The 23,477-nt window shown below is 29.3% G+C and overlaps 1 protein-coding gene across 2 annotated transcripts; it reads left to right on the forward strand.

Annotated features, from left to right (window-relative positions):
• The first annotated feature begins 5,958 nt into the window (after positions 1-5,958).
• On the forward strand, positions 5,959-19,918 carry LOC130802711 (protein ROS1C-like). 2 transcript variants are annotated; one of them, XM_057666747.1, is made up of 21 exons: positions 5,959-6,129; positions 8,312-8,548; positions 10,412-10,471; positions 10,623-11,477; positions 11,580-11,777; positions 11,904-11,994; positions 12,920-13,358; positions 14,371-14,450; positions 14,537-14,624; positions 15,110-15,201; positions 15,286-15,354; positions 15,448-15,484; positions 15,588-15,670; positions 16,158-16,715; positions 16,806-16,842; positions 16,930-16,987; positions 17,077-17,138; positions 17,285-17,350; positions 18,746-18,860; positions 18,942-18,980; positions 19,097-19,918. In XM_057666747.1, exons 2-21 carry the CDS (start codon positions 8,317-8,319, stop codon positions 19,198-19,200), a joined length of 3,363 nt encoding a protein of 1,120 aa, XP_057522730.1. In that variant the 5' UTR covers positions 5,959-6,129; positions 8,312-8,316; the 3' UTR covers positions 19,201-19,918. The 2 variants fall into 2 exon arrangements, with proteins under 2 accessions (XP_057522730.1, XP_057522731.1); XM_057666748.1 differs by lacking the exon at positions 5,959-6,129 and having other exon boundaries at positions 8,469-8,548; positions 11,284-11,477; positions 19,097-19,917.
• The last annotated feature ends 3,559 nt before the right edge of the window (positions 19,919-23,477 follow it).

Genomic DNA, 23,477 nt, shown 5'->3' on the forward strand with positions numbered 1-23,477 from the left:
GGAATATTCCAATCCATTATTCCTTCGCAAAAGATCATGGGAATAATGTGGATTAAACTACCAAACGGTTATTTCCCCAATGACTTGAATAAATCAATCATACGTTTAAAACAACAATAACCGATGTTCCCTAACAATAGGTTTTGTTCCCTTAAGCAGCAGTTTCTTTAGCAACAGTTCCTGTTCCCATAATAACGGCTAGAACTTTACTAAAAATAGAAACGGTTGATCTTTACTAAAAATAGAAACAGTTACCTATTACTAATATTAGGGACGGTTACCTTTAGCTAAAAATAGCTAAGGATCCCTTAAAATTAGCTATTATTCCTTCTTAGCTAAATATAGTCATTTACTAAATATAGATCCTAAAATAAAGGATCTTTATTTAGAAACTCATACGTAAAGATATTTTAGAAAACTTTTTGCCAATTAACTATAATAAATAAATGCAACAAATTAATTTAATTAATACATCAACTAAAAATAGAAAATAATAATCAGAATTTTCAGTGGACGTAAGCTGACTCCAGTTCAGGAACAGTGCGCTGTCTCCAATTTTCAGTTTTGTTAGAACATCCAACTTGGGAACAGTAGACCTGTTGTCTCCATTTTACATCCCAAGCGACATACTTCTTCTAACATCTTTCGGATCTTTTTGACACGTACATTTCCATGAACCAAGTCATAGGTACTATCAACGATCATAATCACGACCGAATATCGACCTGCACACAATCTCTAAAAACATATTTGTTTAAATAAAGTGTAGTCATCATCAAAACTCAAGAGGTCCAACAGGTGTTATAGCTTGATGGTCATGGTCATCAACCCAACATCCCACACAAAGTCAGGGTCCGGGGGGAGAGGTAGCGGAACAATCATACCCATACCCACTTGAGGGAGAAGCCAGGAGAAATGCGCACAGTCAAATAAGTCCCCTAGGTAGAGGGTGTTATATCTTAATGCCATATATGCTTTCTTGGTTAATTGTTGTCTGCTGCTCAAGATTAAAGTGGATTTTTTTTTTATCTTGTAGCGAATTAATGACCTTAAAAAATATAATGAAGAACAACATACCTACTGATTTACTTTGTTTCTTCATGACTGAATCCGTTAGTCAATTTTTACTTAATGCTACTAAACTTTTTTTTGGGTTACTTTGCAAATATTCTCAAGATATGGGCTTTACAAGACGGAACAACAGTGGTGGTTGGAGGAAAGACAAATCGTGCAAAGAACTCGTATGTATAAGTGAACTTTTTTTGGGTTACTGAACTTTGTTTCTTCCTGATATATGTTAATATAGTAGTCATATGAAAAATCTGTAAGTTGTATGTATAAGTGAAAGAACTCGTATATATACACAAAAGTCATTTTCTAATATACAAATTTACTCGTCATTTCTTATGGTTTAACTTTACTAATCTGTGTGTTATGCTCCAAAAAATGCCCATTTGAAACTCTACTCTTCAAGTTGTTTTTGTTTTTGTTTTGCCCATTTTTAAGACTGAAATCATACCTCTGAAGTCACATTATGTTGGACAAACTGTTAAATTATCTTTCCATACTTTATGGTTAATATAATCTGACTTTCATTATGTGTAACAACGATATGAAGCATTTTTGGTTTGTGGGCAAGACCAGGGGCGGATCTAGGTATGGGCATCCTCGGGCACGTGCCCGGGAACAATTTTAAAAGAAAAATCAGATATTTTTACCTTTTGCCATGGATATTAAGTTAAAGTTGCTTGGTAAATGAGTAAGAACGTGAATAAAAGCTTTTCAAGAAGCTTTACTTTTTTTTTTCTTTTAACTTTTTAATTACTTTTTAAAAGTATTTTTTAAGCATTGTTTTTAGAAACTTATACTATTATGACACATACGCTTCCTACCACACTACTACTTTATGTAATTTTTTTTACTAATACTTTTTACTATTCTTTGTTTCTTTCTTTATTAGATTAAGGTTTTTTCTGACTTTTAATGAAACATTTTTTTTTGTTTATCTTGATAATGAGCATTATGAAAAAATTTAAATTTTTTTTAATTATTTTGCAATGTCCCATTACTCGTATCCAATAATAAGACAATATTCACGTATCCAAGAATTTTAAATTTTCATACTGGATCTTAGAATCCACACCCATATACGATACCCATACCTGAGTCCAAATAATATAGCATCCACCAGTCGCCAGTCACCGCCGCTCCACCGGAGACCTGCTGTCTCCTGTTGTGCTGTCGTTGCCCGTAACATACCTTATGATTTACTCTTATATACTTTTTTTTCCCTAAGTTTAATAAATTATCTATGTTTTATCATTAATCTGAAAGGATAATTATTTTATAGGGATATATAATGCAAGATGCTAGTAATAAGAAAACTGAAACATAAAATACAACCTTATATTATCATCCCTAATGCTCCATGAGGTCTTGGAGTATAGAGGTTAAGAATTCTCAATTTGTGCATTAGTAGGTCTTCGTGCATAATAATGAATGTAAGCTAGGTTATTTTCTTTTGGAAATTTGCATAAATAAAAATGAAAAATTCAGTTGTTAATTTCACAAATGAAACTCTTCTGACACTTCATCCATTTGTTAGTGCCTCCTGAGACTCTAATTCCTGAAATCGCCACTGGATAAGACCGTTCCTTAGATGATTCAAAATGAAGTTTTTCTTTTACCTTTTGTTTTTGAACGGAAAAATTAGGAATATATTTATCTTATTTTGGGAAACTTAAGGTTCTTACTTCATTCTATTTATTTGAATTCAGGATCAAGTTGGATCTCATCAAAGCTTAAAAGCTTGGATTAAAAATTAGGATTTTTAGTATACTAATATAGCTTGAAATTAGTAGGAATTTTGCTTCTGAGTTTCTTGATTATTGGTTTCTTTCACAGTGCTCAAACTTCGATTTATTTGGAATATTTTTTTTTTTTGTAATAATTACTTGTGAATTTTTTTGAATATTTACTTTTGTAATACATGATTAGAAAATATACACTTATACAACGAAATAACTTTTTTGGTAATGAATTCCAAGGTACCGCACTGTAATTTTGAATTTGAAATTTTTGCTTTTTGATTTTTGCACTTTTTAAATATTTTTTACTTGAATTTTTTTTTTTTACATTCTAGACAAGCATACAATTGTAGTTGTCTTGGTTGAGATTTATACAACTGAATTGATGCTACCATGTTTTTTATCGGCATAAAAATCTCTAAAGTCAAAAAGTTACTCTCATTGTATTTAAATATTGCATAGCTTAGTATGTTTAACATAAATATTTTCAATATAGTTTTTGTTAATACAACTGTATGAAATATTATTACGACAATCGATAGGATATTTTGGAGGATCACGTGCTTCGCACGCGGCCCCGCAAATAGTTATTAGAAAAAAATCTTTGATGAGAATAATATGGGTGAAGAAATTCAGTCTCCTAGTGAATCATTTAGAGTTGATTACCTTTTGGTAGTTATTGACATGTTTGAACAATAAAAGAAATTTAAAATATTTTTGGTTTTTTATTTAACTCAGATTAATAAAGTTAAACAAAGATTTATTGATGGAATCTTGTACTTAATTTTCACTCCACATATTATCACGATAGTTCGTGAAATTTAATGATTGTTTTTTTTAAATGAGAATATTATTAAAAACAAATACTGAAACTTGGGGGACCCAAAATCGCTGGCAAAATCGAAAGACATGTCACTAAAAAGAAAGCATAAGAGTGGACTATGCAATACAACGCCAAGTACATAACTAGACTACTGACTACACCTTACACACCACATTATCGAGATCACCTTACACACCAATTGCTACTATTCATACTTCTTCAAAATTTCCCCCTTATCCTAGAAATACCAACACTAAAATAATGAAGTAAGAAAATCGAGTCAAGTTATAAGGTCTTTTATCTGAATGTTTCCGATGCTTATAAAATTATTTCAACTGAGTAGGTAATGACGTGAGATAAAAAAAGCTTTTCAAAGCTAAAATTGATAAAAACTTATTTGAGGTGATAAGAAAGATTGCACGGTTTGACAATTTCATCTATCGAAAGATATGCATTAAAAATATTAATGTTGATGATTTTATCCATCCCAAAATGCTCTTATAATATGCATTAAAGAAGATATATAAGAATCTCGGATGAAAATTGTTTCTGGGTCTTTAAATTGTATTAATTATAGTCTGATACTATTAAAAACGCTTGTGGCTCAATGGATAAAGCATGTGTATATAGAGTAAAAAGTTTGGAATTTGATCCCTACTGGACGCAGATATCAGTTGGGGGATTTCTTGACTGCGCGCATTTCTCTTCACTTTCTCATTGGGGAACGGGTACGATTTGTCCGCATCTTTCAGGAAAAAACCCCATTTGGACCCTACATTGTACGGGACACTGAAAGTGTCCTTTTATAGTCTGACTAATACTTTCCTATATAAATTTAATCAACGATAATTATTATATAAAAATTTTACTATTTTACTATTTTGTAAATTTACATTATATAACTTTTTTTAATTTAATATTTATGAGACTTCTTATTGCATCGACTCAGGTTGAATGGGATAAGTATACAACTCGTCTTGTTTCACCATGATATAGAGTCATATAATTAGCTTATTTTTTAATTGGTCACTTTAAAATTATAAAATAACTATTTTAACACATTAAATATACATAAATCAGCATAATAAAAATAGTCTCAATATAAAACATTCTTATTAAGAATTTGTGAAAATATATAAATAAAAAGCCTACCCATCGAATGTCCCCTTTCACGCAAAATAAAAAACTACTCTTAATTTTGATGTATATACGTTGGTTAGGTATTAAGTTATCGCTAAAGAATAAAAATTAAATTTGAAGAATGAAAATCGCCTAAATTTGAGAAATTGAAAACCAAAAATATAATTTTAGCCTTAATGGTATTAATTTTAACTTTAAAGTATCATTAAAGTTAAAAATAAATAAATCACTATAAATAAAACTTTTCATTTTTAACCTTTAAGTGATCAATTTTGACATTAAAGTGTTCAATTTCTACTTATAAGTCTTCAGTTTCGACATTAAAGTGATCAATCAAGATCTTAAAGCGATTGATTATATATAAAGTGATAAATTAAATAATTAGTTAAAACTTTTAAATGAAATAAAAAAATTTCAATTTTGATCTTGTAATTATTTTTGACATTAAAGTAATTAATATCTTCTTAGGAGTTTATAATATTAAATGGATCAATTTAAAGTTTTCAATTTTAACATAAAGTAAACAATTAAAAGATCAGTTATAATTTATAAAAAAAATCAATTTTAACTTAATAAGTATCAATTATGATTTTAAATTGATTAATTATTAGTCCTATATTATAAAATTATAATTATCAATTTTATTTTTGATAAATATCAATTATAATCTTAAATTAATAAATTACTAAATTATATATTGTAAAAATTAGGGAAATTTGCAAAGAAACACCTTTTAAAACCCTTTTTTTTTGTAAAGAAACACCTTTTAAGAGACTTTTTTTTAAAAAAACACCTTAAATTAGTTTCCGGTGACTTTTGTCAACTTTTCGGCGTTGACTATGCCATTTGAGCTCAAAAGTCAACGTCGGAAAGTTGACAAATGACATAGTCAACGCCGAAAAGTTGACAAAAGTCACCGAAAACTGATTTAAGGTGTTTTTTTTTAAAAAAATTCTCTTAAAAGGTGTTTTTTTACAAAAAAAAATTATAAAAGGTATTTCTTTAAAAAAAGGGGTTTTAAAAAATGTTTGTTGCAAATTTCCCAAGAATATGAGAAATGGCTCGCAAGACTTGGTCTTAGCTTAGGTTATACTAATAATACGTCCTGTTTTCGGAAATAGAAACATTATTTAAATTAATTCATACTACTAATAATAATAATACTAGTAAGAGATTAACTAATTAATACTAAAGTTTGTTGTATTATCTCCTCTTTTCTCGCCTTCAAACTCTCTTCTTTTTCTTCACTTATTCTTCTTAAATATCTCAAATCTCTCTTTCTCTGATACTCGTAATTTACAATTTCGGCTACCAGAACCCAATTTACCTTTTTTTTTTTTAAGAACATAATCTCTACAGGTACGATTGTGGGATAATCGTTTTCTTCTTTTACTTCATGCTTTCAATTCTGTTTCTGTAGTTAAATTCGTTCTAATTAATTGCATGTAGTAATACATTCATCAAATTGAATCATGCATTACTTCTAATTTTGATTGATTCGTTTGTTCATTCGATTCTGTTTTTATTGTCTGGAGTAATGAGATTGACCGAATTCATAAACGGTAGTTTTTAAATTGTAGATATTTTCTTGATATGATATTGTTAATTATTTGGTTTATGTAATTTTGAAGTTTTAAAATATATAAATTGGTTTTATTGATATTTGCATTTGCATGTTCAATTTGTTTTGAATTATAATGTTATTCATTATATCTGGCTATACTCATTGAAACTTTTATATTCAGACTACTGTCACTGGGTGTTGAGTGTTTTATAAATTTTCTAAATTGTGGTTCTTAATTTTATTTGAATTATGATAATAAATTAAGGAAGAAAATATTTATCAAAGAAATATGAACAGGAAAAGTTCAAGATAAATGTAGGGCTATATTTTTATAACGGGGTAGGCTAGGTGAGTATTGAATCAACCCGATTCGTTGGGTAACAGGTTTTCAAATATTGATTGATGGTGGCACACTTTTTAATTAATTTATGATTTTGTGTTTGCTTTTTTTCATACTAAATTTGGATGTATGAAAGATTATACCTGTTATAAGTTTCCACAAGCGCGGCTAAAAGCTGAGTGTATTTTATAAGTTTTGCATTTTATGGTATTTGATTTATAAATGAATTTTGCTATTGTGCCTTATTTTAATGGGCCAAAGATTAATTGCTCTGATATTTGTTACCGATGGTCAATTGGAAATAATCTCTTTATTGTCACTAACAAACTTCCGTCCCCCAAACTTAGGGTGGGACCACTTAATGGCATTGGGCATTGGGGTAGTGGTAAATGAATTTTGGTATAGACTACTAACTTTGAAACACAATCATATAGCTAATCAAGAATGTACAATTACAATCTCTATTCAACAGAGAAATGAGCTTAAAATCGCTAGAGCTTATTCGATAAGCAAAAGCTTATGGCTTTCTTGCTTTGTTTATTTGGGTTTTCACTGCCTATTAATTTTGAAACTTACCCTATCATGTGCTAATCTAGTAAATGCAAGATTTCAAGAGCGTGCTTATGACTTGGGAGCTTGATAAACAAAGGTGTATGATTTTCAACTAAGAGGCAGACTATATGGCATAACTAAGGTCTAGCATCCGACTCATGTTCTTTTTCGAGTATGAGAATGAAATGTACTTACGATTAGCTTTGCAACTTACTCTGGAGGTGTTTGGTATGAGAAGTGAATATGAAATGGAAAAGGAATGGTTAAAGAGTGGTAATGGTATAATAATTCTTTGGTATAAAGACGGGTAAGGGCATGAGAATGGTGAAGGAGGAGATGAAAAGATAGTTTGCTTGTTCATTTGTTTCCTCCCATGTAATTGTGGCAACAAAGTAAAGGAATTACTTGTGGCAAAGTAATGGAAGCATTACCCACAAAACAAAATTAAACATTAGGTAATAGATTTGCTTATAAAAACAGCCACCAAATACCTCTTCAAGATGTCGCTATTCAAGTATGCAAAATTATTATTATCCATCCGGCCATTAGCTTAAAATTACAAGAGCTTGCTTATGATTTAGGACCTTAAGACTGAAAATTACTGAATTAGTTTCCAAACTCCTCTCTTTATCTTTTATTGCTTACGTTCATGAAGTATGTGCAGGGATGTTGTCGTTCTTTCCAGTCTACTTTTAGACCAGATGGAAACTGAGTTTTTTTATTACATATTTGGTGTTGTGAGAAGCCTTTATATGTTTGATCTAATATTCTTTATTATTAACTACACAGGGTAACTAATATGTTGTGTATATATCTCACACAAGCTTGTTACCTCTTGACACAACACTAATTCATCTAAATGCATATCTTCGTACATGCTTAACATGACCATAAGCCAACCTTAACTGTCTCTGCTTTTATGTTTGCTACCTTTTCTTTTTGTTGTGAGCATAAGCTATTAATGTTCCGTGGGTGAAAAGTAAGATTAAAATCAATACGTTTGTGCACTTTTAAAATATAAATCAGTTTTATTAGAAAATAAAAGACGACAAACAGATGATTATCTAAATCATATCTATTTTCAGAAACTATGGATATCCTCTCTATGAACAAAAACGAACAAGTGCAACAACATATGTGGGTGCCTCCAACCCCAGAAAAGATTTCTACAACTACAAGCATCACAACTGATTTGGAATATGAGGGGCTTTCTTTTTTACAAATTATGGGCATTAATAATGGTATTAGGGAAGTTGAAGCAAATCAATGTCAACCACAATCTAAAGCAAATGAGCCTCAGCTTTGTCTCCAACCTATTCATGGTAAGTATAACACTTTTTCTGTAGCTTGTTATATATATATATATATATATATATATATATATATATATATATATATATATATATATATATATATATATATATATATATATATATATATGAATTCGATTCAAATAGCTTTGTGCAATTCAATTTTATTTTATTTCCAAAGTATTTAAAATTGAAAAAGTAGATGGAGTAATATAGCCCCATAATGCAACAAAATGAAAATTAATGTAACTAATAAAGAAATGCAACAAAATAAAAATTATTGCAACTAATAATTAGAGGAGGAATTTTTCATCTAAACCACAATTAATCCTATAGTAAAATCTAGGAAAAATAAAAAAAACCGCTTTTTGTAAATATTGAGTATTTTTCATTGATCTTTTGGTAGTTTTGGAAAAAAAGTTTCACAATGTGCATTGAATGTTATAAAATGATATAGTAATGGTATCATACTCATAACATTTATTAAAAAAGTTGTGAAAAGCCAAGTGTCAAATTTCTAGAGCACTTGCCATGTGTAATTTTTCTGTTGGAGTATTTAAACTAACTGACTTAAATAGCTGACCAATCTACGTCAATCAAAGATTTGACAATCAATTAATATTCAACCTGTTAAATTTATTGATTTAGGTATAGAAATTATTTCGACTAATCAAATACTCTAATCTATAAATTGACTAAGAGAATGGAAACAATAAAGTAAGAATCATTTAGGTGATATTAACAAATTTAAAATTATAAATTAGGGAATAAAATATTAATCATATATATTAATAAATTATTGCTAGAGAAATTTAAAAAAGAAATAAAGTAAGAAATATTTAGATGACATTAAATAATTTATTAAGATTTAGACTGATTTAGTTATGTGAATTATTCAACTAATCATCATACAATTTAATAAAAAGACTGAAAAATCACACGTGTCATTCTTTTGGAGCCACGCACGCTAGATGAAAGAATTTTATTGGTTGATATTGGCATAAGTGGCAAATAAAATTAATCAACCTGTTATTTGTTTTACTCATCTACAAACTATTTAAATTTATTACACATATAAAAATGTCATCACTGTATTTTAACAATTATTGTTTATTACTTCATCTTTAGTATATAGTATATTTATTATTGCATGTTTTTGAAAATTATATTTATTTATGTTTTGATACTAAAAATTCCGTTTATTGCACGGGGTTTTATACTAGTATAATATAAGACTGGAGATCACATTTGCTGATTGTAACCTATATTTATAAATCCCAATCCATTAATGAATTTTTATAAATCCAAGCTTTTTATAAGTTGAAGAAAATGAGCTAAGAGTGTGTTGTTCCATAAATTAAAGAACATTAGTTAAATTAAGTGAGTCCGATTATACCAACACTAATGCACAATTAAGCATGTTGAGCCGAGCGTTGCACTAGTTGGGGGACCTCGAAAGAAGTTCGATTATATTCAAGTTTTTGGGATTAAGGCTCTGACATTGTTGCTGTTGTTGTCATCATATTAGGCTAGATTGTAAAATCAAAGTTAGCCTTAAAGAAAACAAATAATTTTGAAAAATCATTTGTCAATGCAAATATGTAATTTGGTACATAAAACTAAATTACTAAAAGACAGAGAAGAAAGGCTTTACTAGTTTGTTGGAAGTACTATTTAGTGTCCACCAATGGGAAACCCAATAACCCAACTTTACGGACTATACATTGTTTGAAATATATATATAGTTGGATTCGCTTATGTACATAACTGAGATTATTCTTATTGATTGCTACTACCATAGTTTATTGTAAGGTTTATTTAAATAGATCTAATGTTTTGACAAAGCAAAATTTTGATAAATTTTGCGGTGAACAGAGATTATTGGTTTAGGTGATGCGACAAATACAATTGGAGTTGATCAAGTTCAATCTCAAGGTACTTAGTAAATATTTTAATTTATTTAATTTCATTTGATGTTTATTGTTTACTCTCTCTATTCAACTAAATTTGAAGTCTCCAGGAGGGAGAATCATGTCATATGAATACTGAATAAATGCTTATAGCTATAATTTTGAATTTCTGACAGACTCAAACCAAAAGAATGGTGAACTTCCTATGTCTCGACATAAAAATAAAAAAAGGAAAATAAATTCAGATATAAACAAGCAGTCTGGAGTAAAGCGCAAAAATAAATATTATTGGCCAAAAATTGCCGTTCCAAATGTGCGGACACCCAAACTTAAAACTCCAAAACCAAAGACTCAAAAATCAAAAGTTGAGGAGAACAGAGGTAAAGAATGTAGTGATGATGTTTCCAAAACAAAAAAGAATTATAGTTGTAAGCGAGTTTTGGATATGACGAATAATGATATTACATCTGAAGTTGAGAAAGTCAGAGAAAAAGAAATTATCCAGCTTGGAGAACAAATTTTGGAACAAAAACCTATGAGGGTTTATCGAAAGTCTCCTTATAAATTTAAATGTGTTACTGAATGTCGGCAAGCAGTGCCTAATTTTTTCTGTAGGAAAAAAAGGACGATTAGAAAAAAACGGTCAAACTTTAATATGCTCAATGCATTTAACTTTATGCTCCAAAATACAGTTGATCGGACAAATTTAGCCGAAGGTGATTTGAAGAATTTAGTACCTTCAAAAGGAAAAATTTTATGGGAGTGTTTTGGATGTGTTTTTACTTTGTTAAACTCAAGGGAAAAATTGACGAAAAAAAAGAGATCAAATCGTAATAGGATCAAGATAAAAGTTGTAAAAGAAAAGACGGAAGCTGTAGAAGAAAAGAAGGAAGTTGTGAAAGAAAAGACAGAAATTGTGCAAGAAAAGGCAGAAGCTGTAAAAGAAAAGACAGAAGCTGTGAAAGAAAAGATGTTAAAGCGACGCTATAAGCGCAGAGACAATCGTAGAGATTATCTGAGAACCCTTGAAGGTAATATTTATATAATGATAATGTTTAATTTATTTGAAAAATATAATGTTTTATTTTATCATTATACCTAAAATTATATCTAAATTATTTTGTTTTACATAGGTTGGGATGACAAATCTTTATCGAATATAATGGATCAATTTGTAAAGCCATTTGCATCTTTACAACTTTATGATGATGCTAGCAAATTTGAGCCGTGGGATATAATGTGTTGCAGTGAAGAAGGCACATTAAACATAGAGAAATCCATTCTCTGTACAAAGGCTAGGAGGTTTCTCCAAACAATGAAAATATTTCAAGGTAATTGAGTTAGCTAGATTGTGCTTTAATGAAATAAAATATTTATTATTTTTCGACTTATAATCCCTATCCCTTTCCCTTTATTGCAACTTTTAGAATTAGGTTCTGATCTTAACAAAATGGCAGGGCCAAAAAAGTTTGTTGAATGGAAAGGCTCTGTATTAGACTCTGTAGTTGGCGTTTTTCTCACACAAAATGTGTGTGATGTTTTATCGAGGTAAGCTTTTATCTTTAGATTTTTATGTACATATGTTCTGATCTGATATTTTTATGTTCGTATGTAATGATAACTCCTGAATTAATAGTGTGATACTAAAAAAACTTGAAAAAGTGAATACAAGTAACTTTTTTATCTAATTAACCAAATTAATCATTCATCCATCACTTAAAAATGACCAAAAATATTCATGTACTGCTACGGTAGCTTCAGTCCTCGTATTCCTTTGTTGCAATGAGTTTTCTCATATTATTGTAAATGGTGAGGACAAGACATCTTTTTGATTTGAAATTTTATTTTTATATTTTTATTGTCTAAAGACTTTTGAGTTATCAAATTGTTTTTATAAAAAACCTGCAAACCACCCTCTGATCCCCACTGCCCAAACTTGACAATCCGCCTTCAACCAAGGTGGTTATTCAAGGGTTGGGGAGTGGATAGTGGATGTGGTGGGTAGTCAATGAATATTTTTATTTTTTTGGATCATATTTTTATCAATTTTCAAATCATTTTTATTTAATTAAGAAATCATTACTTTCTTAATGATAATGAGAATTACATAAAATTTCACTTATTATCCCATTTCGTGAGTTATAGTAATGCTTTCATTATCTATCGTGTAGTAAGATTGCTCCAACATACGACACCTTATTATCAAAAATTAGAAGGTAATTTATTTTTTAATATCAATGTTTGATTGACTCTAATTTCATTGTCTATAAAGTTCATACTATTAAAAAATGACAATCTAAAAGTTGAAGTCGGGTGGTTGATAACAAAAGAATTAGAGATATTTTGATGACATAACATTGAAAAATTAAAGATCAAAGTTGTGTCTAGTTTTTGCATAAAATATTATGTTCTTTTAGTCGGAAGAATATTCTGTTTAGCCTGGTTAATGAATTTCGGTTTTTACCTCTTACAGTACTGCATATATGGAGTTGGCTTCACGGTACCCTGTTGAACCAATAATTAATCAAGATTGTGAAAAAAAAGTAGTTTTGGAGGGCCCAATTATTGAGTTTCCAAATGAGGATGAAGATGGACAAAAGACTTTTGTTAAAGAAATCGAAACAGAGTCGAGTACACAAGAAGCACAAGAATATAAGAATGCTTTAAAAGTCATGCTTGAATCCTTACCTTCTTTCAAAAATAATGGAAAAGACAAACAAGGCAATGGTAGTGAAGATGAGGTTGATTGGGAGGCTATACGTCTCCATTTTTCTGGGAACACTAACGCTGAAAGGAACCATGACCAACAAGATTCGGTAGATTGGGCAGCAGTGCGGAGTGCCAATGTAAAAGACATTGCTGAAGCCATCCAATGTAGAGGTCAACATTTTATCATCGCATCAAAAATTCAGGTATTAAAAACAATTTTTGTTTGTAAAGCTTTAGGAGTATTATTTTTTGTTTTAATGTTAAGTGAATGAAATCAAAATGACAAACTTCAAAATGAAGTAAATAAAAATATAATATCTATCAGTATATATATTTTAAAAACTGAAGAATACAAAAAAATCGGTTACTCAATAAGCTACAGCATCAAAAATATCTTCAAATTGATTGAATAAAATAACTGTGTTAATTTTTATCCTACGTCTTAATTTCACAAAACATATCAATTTTGGATGTCGTAATCAATTTACAATGTTTCCTATATGGGACATTTCTCCCTTTCCTGTAGTTCTCACGTACTATACTTAATACAATACTAAATACTAATACTGAGTCCATAAGAAACTCCTATTAAAGTGTCTGATTAAAAGTGCCGAATCTTTCTTGCACCTTTTGTAAATTTTAAAATTTGATATTTGGTAACTTGCCCTCTTGTTGTTCCCACTTAAAGAACTGTGAAAACGTGAGTATCAAAGTGATCTTAATCCCAATAATATGGAGTCGGCTAAAGCCTAAAAGTAATAAACTGAATTGAATTGAAAATAAGTCAGGATAATAGAGTGTTACTGCCTTCCTTTAAGTTTGGAAATTACATTTTTAAAGTTATATTGTTTCATGATGGAGGTATTTTCTTTGAAATATATTGCAAACACATGAATGGGTAGGACTTTTAGTAAATGTTTCAAGTGACACATGTTAAGCAAAATATGAAGAGGAAAAAAGTTTGTCTATTCTTCCATATTAGCAACGTATTAACTATAAATACCATTTGAGGCATAGATGTGTATCACAAGAAATGAATACTGTTTTTCCATTGTTTTAGCTTCACCTAAATATTTTTGTACTTACAACCCGAAGTGTAAATACTATTATCACCTTATTTTGAAATGGATAAACTCTCGAAATTCAATTGATAATATATTATGTCTATGCACTTAAAATGAAAGGTGTATTATTAATGCTTTTTCATAAATGTAGAAAACTCTAAATCGTTTGGTTGGTCAACATGGTACCACGGATTTGGAATGGTTACGTAAAGCTCCGCATCAAGTGGTAAAGTAAGATCAGTTTGTCATATTCATCCTCTTCAATTCTTTCTACACTTTCATGGAAATGATAATTAATTTTCTTTTCATATTTTTAGGGCTTATTTATTGAGCTTTTATGGACTTGGTTTGAAAAGTGTTGAATGTTTACGACTTTTAACTCTGAAAGACCATGGCGGATTCCCTGTGAGTTTATTGATATTATACTTTTAGCAAATTATGATATAACAGTGTTTTTAGTCTTAATTTCTGTTATTAGGAATATATTTTGATCCTCTAAAAATCAGAAAATCGCACATCAGTAACCCTTGCTCATATTCTCATGATACTTTAAGCTATGTTTTAACTTAAAATAAACTCAACTAACACTCAGCTTTTGAGACTTATCCAGGTCACCTGACTTTTTACTCTAAAATTCCCCATTCTTGCCAAAGCCCAAATCTATTTCAAAGACTTCTTCATTTGGTCATATTAATTTGAGTTAGTTTGTAATTTACATTAATATGAGAAGTCTAAAAATAGTTTAGGATTGTAAATGTGACTTTTTCGTAGAAATTTGCTATCTAAGGAAAGCCTACTCTAATATTCAGATGCTTTTTTCAAGTTGCTTATCCATATGCGAATATTTTTTTAGTTACATCTCTCAATATATATGATGTTGATATAACTAGGTTGACGTGAATATTGCTCGGATAGCAGTACGTTTAGGCTGGGTTCCTCTACAACCATTGCCCAATGGATTGCCCTTTCACGTTCTTCAAAAGTAATATACGATTCATTATTCATTTATGCCAAATTATCTTACTAATGATAACAAGCAGTTTTAAAAGTTGACGTTATAATGTAGGTATCCATTAGAAAATAAAATTCAGCAATATCTACTTCCAAGATTAGATGATCTGACCCAAGACGAACGGTATTTTTCGCCACTAGTAATATTACTTATTTGGATTTTATATTATCAGTTTTACTTGCTAACTTATTTCTTTTGTTTTCTTGTTCTCTACAGATACGAATTGCATTATCAAATGATTACATTTGGAAAGGTACAAATTTAATTAATCATTACAAATTCTTAGTTATCTTTTTGTACAAGAGTTTTGTGGAAGGGAATCGATCTATAACTATAAATTGTTTCTTACATTTTAGGTATTTTGTACGAAGAGAAATCCCAACTGTAATGCATGCCCTTTCAAAGCAGAATGTAAATACTTCAAAAGTCGGGAAGATAGGTTTGTGGCGAGCTTGTTATATATGATTGATTTGTGAACATTTTATTACAGTCTCAAATAAATAAACACACACACACATACACATATATAAATTCAACCGAGGATAAATTTTATAGATGAATATTTAGAAGAAATTAGTTAGGAATATTGGTGGGAAAGTTAGTTATGAGCTATAACTGCTTAACGAGATCAGATTCTGTTATGTTTAACAGAATTAGTTTCTAAATTCAGTTGCTTGCTTAGTCCATCAATTGTTCTATAAACACTTGTCACTTGCAAGAATTTAACGTTTCGTTGAATATGACGTGAAATCTGAAACTAAGAAATATTTTACCACTTTTTCCTTTTTCCTTTATGTTGCTATATTCTTACCTATGAATTATCACTCAGTATATATGATTAAACTCTTTTTTTCCTTCTATACTACAATGTTTTCATTTGATATTGCCTGATTTTACTAGCTGAATTTTAACTTTTCTGAATGTAGTTTGACGCAAAAACATCGATTTTTGTCGTGGACATCGAATGGAAAGATAGTAGTGTCTAAAGGGATGAGTAAAAAGAACAAAAACATCATAAATCCTTTTGCTATCAAACGAACACCTGGTCTGCTTTCAGAGCCATCAACTTCTAATTCATATGTAGTAGATTGGTCTCTTTCCACGTTGGATTGCTATCCCAGCTCACTCGTTCAGGGAACGAACAAAATTAATTCCCAAAACTATATTGTAGAATATCCGACATCACCAATTAGAGAAGAGCAAGACATTGAAGATTTATGTAAAAACTTAAAGGATGATGTATGTAATATTGATCCAAATGAAGAACAAGACATTGAAGAGCTTTTACAAAGCAGTGACAGAGATGACAAGCGTTATGATTGTAATATTGATCTCACGGTCAAGTGCAAGGATGATGTATGTGATAAGTTGGCACAATCGTCTGAGGAACAACATTCATCGAGAGCTTTAGTTAGCTTAAATGCAGAACGTCCATCTCCACCGGTGCACATTAAGCATTTACGATTGAGGACAGAGCATCAAGTGTAAGTTTTATAAGTTTAACAAGTATTTGTTAGTTAAAATATAATATAGTGCTTGAATTTCATTAATTGATAATAATTTTTCAAATACAGGTATGAATTGCCTAGTGATCATCCACTGCTCAAGGATGTATGTGAATATTTTTTTTATTATTTTTTTTACAGACTGTTATTTTAAGAAAAATAAATTAATTTGTGATCTTATTTATTACTTTAGTTTGATAGACAAGACGGAGATGTACCTTATCTTCTTGCCATATGGCCACAAGCTAATGGTATGTTTTTTATATTAATGCCAATCTATAATTATTTATGCAAGTATTTATTTTTTATAGTTTACTAAATGGAAACATTATTTGTGTAGAAGAATGCTTTAACCAGGATGAGATTAATTGTAACTGTACAACTGTGCCAGGGACGATATTGGTAAGCAATATAAACACTGAATTTAAATTGAAAACAATTGATTATTTTGATGATAATTTTGTATAAGTTATAGTAAATAATGATTCTTAGTATTATTCTAATAAACATTATATGACTAAAATATGTGAAATTAAAATGTATTGCAGATACCTGTTCGAACCGCCATGAGAGGAAGATTTCCCCTGAATGGTACTTATTTTCAAATAAATGAGGTAATTAGTTCCTTTTAACTTGAACTTGCATAAGGAGTTTGTTTGTATTCAAATTCAATTATTTTTTATTTTTTTTTTATTTTGAGAGTATGCTAGAGAATTTCTAGAGGTAAGGGGGAGGTAAGGGGGAGAGGGAATACACCATTTTTGTAGATAGGGAGAATCAAACTCCAATCAAAAGGTGAAGGAGGATACACTCAACCACTAAGCTAACTCTTTGAAAGTTTTTCTTTTGCTTTTCTGCTACCATCGAGAAAAATATGTAGTAGTAAAAATGCTGTCTCGCATTAGGAAAATGCAGCAATGAGTAAAACTTAGCCAAGTATAAGGAAATTAAAACCAAGTGGCAGTTTGCGGGGCGATATTTAAGGCTTTTTAAGGGGCGTTTAACAATATAGATTCAAAAGGGCGTTTAGCAATGACAAAGAAGGACATTCCGAGGAAATACATTAAACTAGTATAAGATATATATATATATATATATATATATATATATATATATATATATATATATATATATATATATAGGATCAAATAAGATTTATTTTAAAATGAGAAGGGTGAGAAGGATTTTTGTTTGATTTTGTTTGGTTACTATATATACAAAAAAGGATACTATGTTATAAATTAAGAACATTTTAAAAATTATTTCATAGTTACCTTTCTGTGTAACATAGTTACTTTTACAATTATGAGTTTTTGGCTCAATCGTGATCATTGATTTTTTTTTTATTTTAGTGAAATCAAGGGTGTAGAGTCCTTACTCTTCTCATTTTCAACCCCTTCTTAATGGATCTCACATATATATATATATATATATATATATATATATATATATATATATATATATATATATATATATATATATATATATATATATATATATATATATATATATATCAAGAAATTAAAACGGATTGTTAGGACATGTTAAGGGGCAATAAATGATTTTCCAATCACAAGGGGCAGCAGTCCTAGATAAGATAACTCGATGGATACAAAAAAAAGCCTTGGTTCACTTTTTCACTAATTACATAATTTTAGTAAATGAATAAATCTAAATTAAAATGATGAAAGTTGTTGGACATTTAGAGCGAGTTAGGATAATTCCCATGTACTAAACAAATGGAACAAATAAACATTACAACTTAATGTCCAAAGCGTTTTGAAACAATATGAAGCAAGTACGTAACGGACAAAAAAACAGTTGCCTAAAACAGCCATGCTCGTTTAAATATAGAGTGTAATTTTTGGAGATTAAGCTCTAAAATTGTTGAGAAAAAATTCAAAACTGTTAATGAGATTTTTCTATAAATGTAAATAGAAAAATAATTAATTTTAAATTTTTAAAAACCATATTGTTTATTATTCAAAATTAATAATTTGTAATCACAGGTTTTTGCGGATGATGATACTAGTCAGCATCCAGTCAATGTCCCCACAAATCTGATATGGAATCTTGTAAAACGAACTTTGTATTGTGGATCTACTACATCATCAATATACAGAGGTATAAAAAGTGAATTTTATATGGAAAGTATTATTTATTATTCAAAAATAATACTAATTGTTTTTACGTATACTAAAACAGGTTTCAATGATAAAGAAATCATGTATTGTAATTGGGGAGGTATGTAGTTCTTACTTATTATTTACTCCTATATTAATATCATTTACTCCTATATTAATATCATACTATTTTGTCATGTGTAATTTTCATGGGTGATTTTTTTTTATTTGTATTAGGTTTTATCTGTACTAGAGGTTTTAATAGACGAACTCGACGGCCAAAGTTATTGCCACTTAGATTCCGCAATCGAACAAAAGAAAAAGTTGTCGACGACAATTGAAGCAATACAATCTAAATGTGTCAATTGAGATTTTTTTGTATAGTAATTTTAATTTGTAAATCTATTTTTAGTTATCCATTGATTATAAAATCTACGTTTTGATGGGTATTTCACATTTATTATCCTCAGTTTTCCAAGGAAGTATTTTGAGGATATTAGTAATTATTATGTATTTGGGCCTACTGTTTATAATAATGTGGGCTTCGTACTAGGTTCTTTTGATTACTTTTGTATATATACCTTGCATATATTGAATAGTACCTTCAAAAGGTTTAGTTTTCCTACATGGTATCAGAGCTTAGGTTAATTTTTTTCGATGCATTTCGTTTTTGATTTTCTTCGAGTCTTGTAATGGCATGAGAATGGGAGTACTTTACGGAAGCTATTGTTTACTGCTGACGTCGTAAGAACGCAATGATATTTATTGAAGCCATTATTTACTGCACTGCTGTAGAAATGCATTTATATCATTATAATGTCGGGAAATATGATTTGTGAGACTTTAATATAAGACGTTTAAGATGAGATTTTTAAGATAAAAAATTCTTATCTCTTGTTTGTTATGTTAGGGGCTTGGATGAAAGTACAAGAATAAAAGTTTCAACTCAAATACCTTCCTCCCCCAAGTAGGGCTGTCTTTGACATTTTAGAGGCCTAAGCGAACAATAAAATATGGGCCCCTTTAAAAACATAATTAAAATTTAAACGTACATAATTATCACATGAAAATTTTCTTCCTCCGAGCATTTTTTTATCCAAACTTATCAATCAATTCTTCATACACAACTTTATCCAAAACTTCATTCTCAATTGCAATTAAAGCAAGTCTGTTCAGTTTCTCCCGTGACATAGAACTACGCAAGTAAGTTTTAAGCAACTTTAACTTTCAAAAACTTCTTATTCAGCAGAGGCAACTGCAAAAGAAATAGCTAACAATATTCTATATGCAAAAACTGCATTAGGAAAACAATTAACACGTTTCAATTGTTTTAAAATATCAAGAGCCCTTAACTTTTCTTAAGGTAAAAATTCTTGGAGTAATTTCAACTCCACATACAAATCATAACCACAAATATCATATTTCTCAACATTTTTAAGTGCTTCTTCCAAACGAATACAACAAGATTTCAATTATAAGCATCTAGTGAATGCAATATGTCAGAAGTAAATAAAAAACCAAAGATATTTTCATATTGTTCATATTGCTCAAACCTCGTATCAACTATCAAGTGAGACAATTGCTTGATCAATAATGCAATTAAAAAAGTTAATTCTAAAAGCTTCTTGTAGACATTGTGGACTCTCATCATGTAAAGTATCATCAAATTGTTTTTTTTCTCTTTATTTGACGTCTTTGAGGAAAAATTAGATTAATTTCCATATCTATTGCAAGCTTTTTAGCTGCTTCAACCACATTTGAGAAACCATTACCCTACAACTCTTAAAAAATGAAGTTAAATGTTTCAAACTTTCAATAGCATCACATACAAACATATCCTTTGATCGTAATTTTTTACTCACCAGATTTACAACATATAACAAATCATACTAAATGATAATAGCAACAATAAATTCAAAATCACCAATTTCATTATTAGCTAAAGATTTTGCTTCACTTTTTATTAAAGAGTCTTTATCACTATCAGCAACTTCAAGCAAAGCTTCTCTAATGTCTAAAAGTTGAGTTCTTATTGCTTTAACACTATCTATACGACTTTCCTAATGAGTGGAAGAGAATGGTTTTAACTCTTTGAAATTATCCATTAAAATCTTCCACCTCTTTGTGGATTTGGAAAAAATAGTGTAAATGCGTTGAACCACACCAAAAAAGTCTCTAGCTTTTCTAGAGTTATTTGCCATATCACACAACATTAGATTAAGACTATGGGCACCACAAGGAGAGTAAAAAGCCGTAGGATTTAGATTTAAAAGTTTTCTTTGTACTCCTTGTTTCTTTCCTTTCATATTTGAACCATTGTCATAACTTTGACCACGAACATTACCAACATTATCTTGCTTAAGATTAATAAATTTCATGCAATAAGACATCAAAAAGTCCTTGCCTAATTGTGTCATTCACATTTAAAAATCTTGAAAAGGATTCCTCTATGCTAACACAATTAAAAGAAACATCCACATATCTTATAATTAAAGACATTTGCTCTTGGTTGCTAATATCAAGTGTACAATCAAGTATCACAAAAATATATTTAACCTCTTTTATTTTGTTAACAATTTCATTTTTAATTGCACGAGCAAGCAAGAGGATCAACTCATTTTGGATGTTGTGACCGAGGTAATAAACACATGTCTCATCATTAGTATTGGGACGAACGTGCTCTTGTACAATTGGGTCAAACGAATCTAACATTTCAATTAATCCTAAAAAATTACCATTACTATTTTGATGCAATTTTTCATTAGTACCACGAAATGCAAAATTGTGCTTTCCAAGAAACTTAACTATTACGATGATTCTTAACAAGAAATTTTCCAATGTTCTTTCTCCTCAAGTTTTTGTTGAGCTACTTCATCAATAGTTGTGTTCCTTTGAAGTCTTAAACGTAAATCATACCACGTGGTCATATTTTGCAATTGTTCCATACGAATTCCATGCTCTCTAATTTTAACACAAAGATGTGCTCAATCACTAAAACCACCATTTGCTAATTAACCTTTTCCAACCCCTTTCTTAAATAATTTACAACAAAAACAAAAAACACAATCAAGTTCTTTTGGATATAACAACCAATCTCTATTAATTTTTTCTCTATTTGGTAAGACCCTAGTGTAGAATGAGGCTGAAAATTGTCTTCTCATTTTATCTTTGGCTCCTTTTAAAATAGACAAATCTTTTTTAAAACACTTTACAGCTAAAATATCAATCATTTGAGAATCTAAACCATCCCAAATTCTTGGGTCAAATATGTCAACCTTTATAATCGGTATCATCATTAATAAAATCATTGTCATCCACATTAGCCTCAAAAACATGCTCAATATCATCATCAATGTCACCGTTAACAACATTAACATGCTCAATATCATCAACGACATTGGAATTCTCATTCATACGCACATTATGATCAATATTAGTATCATTATCAATGGCATCATTAACAAAAGTATCACTAATATTATCCATATTTTTATCATTTTGCGATTCTTTTTTATAAAATTTATCAAGTGCTCCTCTTTGAGATTGAACTAAATCATAAATTCTCTTCTTCTTTTTACGTTTTTAATATCCAGATAAATTTTCAATGGATGTGAAAAACGTAAAAAGAAGAAGACAATTTTCAATCAAAATCTAAATCCTGGAGAAATACAACCTGATTTGGAGCAATAATTTCCAAAGCTTTTGGCAATAATATTATTTAATTTTCCTCCTACAATTACAAATTATACAAACTTTAAACTTTTACCAAAATAAAATAGAGTTCAAACAATTCAACCAGAAATTTTTGCCAAAAAAATAAAAATAATGTCATATAGAAGAGATGAAACCTTCACTAGTCACATTTAAATTTAATGGCTATTTCTTGAGTTTTTCACTTCTTAGCAATTTTGGAGGAAATAGGAAGATGCATGAATTATTAAAATGAGATGATTATTTTTTAGAGAAAATTATAGAAATCGGAATGTAATTTCTTAATTGCAAAAAATAGAAAATTGAAAGTTGCCTTACTATTCGTGGAATTCAGAGTGATTTGACTACTTTGGTGTTCCCTAAATCTTAATTCTCAAAACGGTGTTCATATGATTAAATAGTTTTACTAAGCTACATTTTTTTGGTTTGGTAATTCTAAACATGCAAGAGTATAATGTTGTTTTGTCAAGCAAATATGCGTTAAATAAATTCAAAAAATATCCACAAGTCTTATAAAAAGAGCCAAATATCCAAAAAAAAATACTTCTACATACAACCAAAAATCTCAATAAGTTCAAAAGTCAAAATCAGTAAAGATATTTGTCGAAACCACTATCCTTTATTCGCAAGTTGGTTGAGGCTGTCGTAGAACTTGTGTGACTTAACTATGACTAAAGCCAAAAAGACTTGTCTAACCAAGAAAAAACTCAAATTTACCTTTATCAAATTCAACAGACATTCTCTAAAAAAAATAAAACAGTTTAACAAGTGCAAGGCTACCTCTAAATAAAGGTAGCATTATCCTTGTGATTTATTGTTGATAAAAAAAAGAGATATAAACTTTGATAAAAAAAATAAAAAAATAGAAGTAGCAATTTGATGTAAATAATAAGGTTTGATAAAGTGC

The sequence above is a fragment of the Amaranthus tricolor genome, chromosome 16 (assembly GCF_026212465.1).
Source record: "Amaranthus tricolor cultivar Red isolate AtriRed21 chromosome 16, ASM2621246v1, whole genome shotgun sequence".
In the NCBI taxonomy this organism is placed as follows: domain Eukaryota; kingdom Viridiplantae; phylum Streptophyta; class Magnoliopsida; order Caryophyllales; family Amaranthaceae; genus Amaranthus; species Amaranthus tricolor.